General features: G+C 44.2%; 1 protein-coding gene across 1 annotated transcript in view; it reads right to left on the bottom strand.

Moving 5' to 3' along the window:
- RFC1 (replication factor C subunit 1) overlaps positions 1-2,540 on the bottom strand; it is a 77,767-nt gene extending 75,227 nt beyond the window's left edge. The window contains exon 1 of the mRNA XM_017527263.2: positions 2,383-2,540. Within this exon, the coding sequence (XP_017382752.1) occupies positions 2,383-2,385 (3 nt within the window). The 5' untranslated portion in view covers positions 2,386-2,540. The remainder of the gene's footprint in view (positions 1-2,382) is intronic.
- Between the last annotated feature and the right edge of the window lie 717 nt (positions 2,541-3,257).

Genomic DNA, 3,257 nt, shown 5'->3' with positions numbered 1-3,257 from the left:
AAAAAAAAAAAAAAAAAAGACAGGTAAATCCCTTAATATGGTGTATAAGTGCCTATACGCATTTCTCTGGGCAGAAATTTGCATACCATTCACTATATTTATCAAAGGGAACTGTGACCGAAACAAAGATTGAGAACTACTCTCCTTCATACCCAATGACACAGTTTGAGGGAAAGAAAAAAAAAAACAACTTTGCACAGGTGTTCAATAAACATTTGTTGAATCAATTTTAGTCCCCGGGCGCAGTGGCTCACGCCTGTAATCCCAGCACTTTGGGAGGCCAAGGAGGGTGGATCATGAGGTCAGGATATCGAGACCACCAAACCCTGTCTCTACTAAAAATGCAAAAAAATTAGCCAAATGTGATGACGTGCGCCTGTAGTCCCAGCTACTGGGGAGGCTGAGGCAGGAGAATCACTTGAAACCAGGAAACGCAAGTTGCAGTGAGCTGAGATCGCACCACTGCACTCCAGCCTGGCGACAGAGCGAGTTGCCATCTTAAAAAAAAATAAAAAATGGAAAAAAAAGCATCAATTTTAGTCTAGAGTTTTGCTAACTGTTGTACTAAAGACTAGAGAGCTAAATTAAATATCAATATAATACAAAATTCTTATCTAGCTCATAGAACCTTTTCCCATTAACACCAAAACCGACCAGTTTGACCTATTTCTTTTCTGAGGTCTATTTTTTCGTCTGCGCCATGAACAGGGGTACTAAAGAAAGAAAAGAACCAAAATAAAACCACCTGAACGATCAAAAGTTGACCACAAAAGCTGTGTTCACCATAAATGACATCAGAGGACTCTACCATGCCTCTTAAAATCTATGTAACTTTCCATAGAGCCCTTTCTGAGAAAATCGATCATTGGTAGCTGCGTAGTTGCCTTACATGGCATGCAGCAGAAAAGAAGCTTTATATACACATCTTGCTTAATCCCAAAACAATCACTATGGCAGCTATTATTTTGCTCTCTTTTATAGATAAGGAAACAGAAGCTCAAAGAGATTAAACTTAAGCTATTTACTTGCCGAAGACCACATAACTATTAAACTAGACTATACTAATATAGTAATACAACTATAATCTATAAATCATTAAACTAAAACATCACCACGTTCTTCATCTTCAAGACTCCAAATCTCATCAAGCTTCCAAAATACCATGGTTCCTCGACCTCCAAAATGTATTATTATGGGGAGGTGGTATAACATGGTAGTCAGAAACACCAAGATTCTGATTCTAGTTCAACCACCTATTTGTTGTATGACACATTATTTAAATTCCAAGAGGTGCTTTCACCATCTGTAAAGCTGCATCCATGTGGGTAGAAATGAAAAACAAGCATGAAAAACCAACAGTTCACATACTGACCTGAAGAAGATGCTTGGTACAAGGTAGCTACTATCATTACTGTTGCCCTTTTTTGAGAAAAAACACAAAGGACTGCAAGGTTCCCCAATGCGGCATAAAATTTTCAACCCCTAGAATACTGTCACTGTGACAAGTTGCCCAATGATTGAAAAAAATTATATCGGATTATCTTCGAGCTTAATGGAACATTTTAAATTGTTCTTTGAATTAAAAATACTTCAAACGTATAGCCTTATCCATTGCCATACCATCATGACTGTCTGCTTTGCTCGCTGCATAATTATTTCACTTTCAATTTGTTGGAATGTTTTATCTAGAATTATGCAGTGAGGTTTGGGTGTTTTTTTAAAGATTATTTTTAACACCAGGTGATAAGAAGATGACAGCTGTCAAATGTCTTACATCTTCATTCTCTGTATTTCTTTTTCCTAGTAAACCGTGTTATCCCTTTGACTCCTATGAACTCATCTAAACAGAATAAAATACTCTTTCCATGCCCTCGGTCTCAACACCGCTCAGGTGATCGTTAACGAAGAGAGGAGATAAGACTAGCCGAGTTGTTAATGAGAAAAGTTTAAGGCCCTACGCAACACATTCCTAAAAAAGAAAAGTTTGTTACATTCTTCTCCCTCATGACCCAAAGTTTGAAATCCACGCTTTAGGCAGTACTCAAACTGAGGTTCGGGGCAACGCCGAACAAGAAAATAACTTTACCAATGCATTCCAAAACCACTAACCTTACTCCCTTCCCCCAAGAGTGAGGGGAAAAAGTGCAAGTACACGTAGCAACAAAATCCCTGCGCGCTGGCTACCGCCCAGAGCTGGAGCCCGCGGTGCTAGGAAAGTTGGGCGTCCAGCGCCTGGTGTGCGGCCCCTTCTCTGCCTTCGCTCGCCTCCGGAGCCACCCACCGCCATCCTCCCCCACCCTGCATACCAGGAGTGCCCCGTCCACACGAGGCCTGCAAAGCCTCCCCAGACACCGAGCCGCACGGCCGCCCCCAGTGGCTCACCATCGCAGACCCAGGATAAAGGCGCTGGCTGGCGGGTCGGCCGGTTGAGGAATCCGTTATCGGGGATCGGGATCCATTCGCGCCAACAACTTCTCCCGCGAAGTGGAAGAAGGCGAAGACAGCGGCGCGCGGCGATGACGTAGGAAGCGCGCGCTTTCCTTCCGTCCCGCCCAGAGGCGGGAGGTGCGACGCCTGCCCAGGTGTCGCAGGGAGGGCAGGGGGGCCGCTGCCACCGCCGGGAGCCACGATGTGAGCTCGGTTTTTGGCGGTGGCGCTAAAGTAGGGGGATCCAACATTGGTTTGCTTGGAAGGTGAGGTATTCAAGTACCTCCCGGTTACATGTCTGGACAGTGCACTTCCCTACAGTAACTTTCCAAAGTTTTTACTACCAACTGCAACAAGATCAACATTTTAGCTGTGCATTTCACATATTACATATAAATATCTATTCTGTAATAAATTTTCATCAAGCGGCCGGGCCCGGTGGCTCAGGCCTGTAATCCCAGCACTTTGGGTGGCCGAGGTGGGTGGATCACCTGAGGTCAGGAGTTCAAGACCAGCCTGACCAATATGGTGAAACCCCGTCTCTACTAAAAATCCAAAAATTAGCCGGGCATGCTGACGTGTGCCTGTAGTCCCAGCTACTTGGGAGGCTGAGACAGGAGAATTGCTTGAACCCGGGAGGCGAAGGTTGCAGTGAGCCGAGATGGTGCTGCTACTGCACTCCAGCCTGGGCGACAGAGCAAGACTGTCAAATAAGCAATTGAATCGTGAAATAGAATGGAACATTTGCATATGATTTTGAGAAACAAATGACACCATAAAGAGTTCAATGGAGAAAGCAGTATCTCCAGCTTTGGCTCTATATACACTTT

This window comes from Cebus imitator, unplaced genomic scaffold (assembly GCF_001604975.1).
Source record: "Cebus imitator isolate Cc_AM_T3 unplaced genomic scaffold, Cebus_imitator-1.0 Scaffold47, whole genome shotgun sequence".
In the NCBI taxonomy this organism is placed as follows: domain Eukaryota; kingdom Metazoa; phylum Chordata; class Mammalia; order Primates; family Cebidae; genus Cebus; species Cebus imitator.
This window is presented reverse-complemented; position numbering and strand designations above follow the sequence as displayed.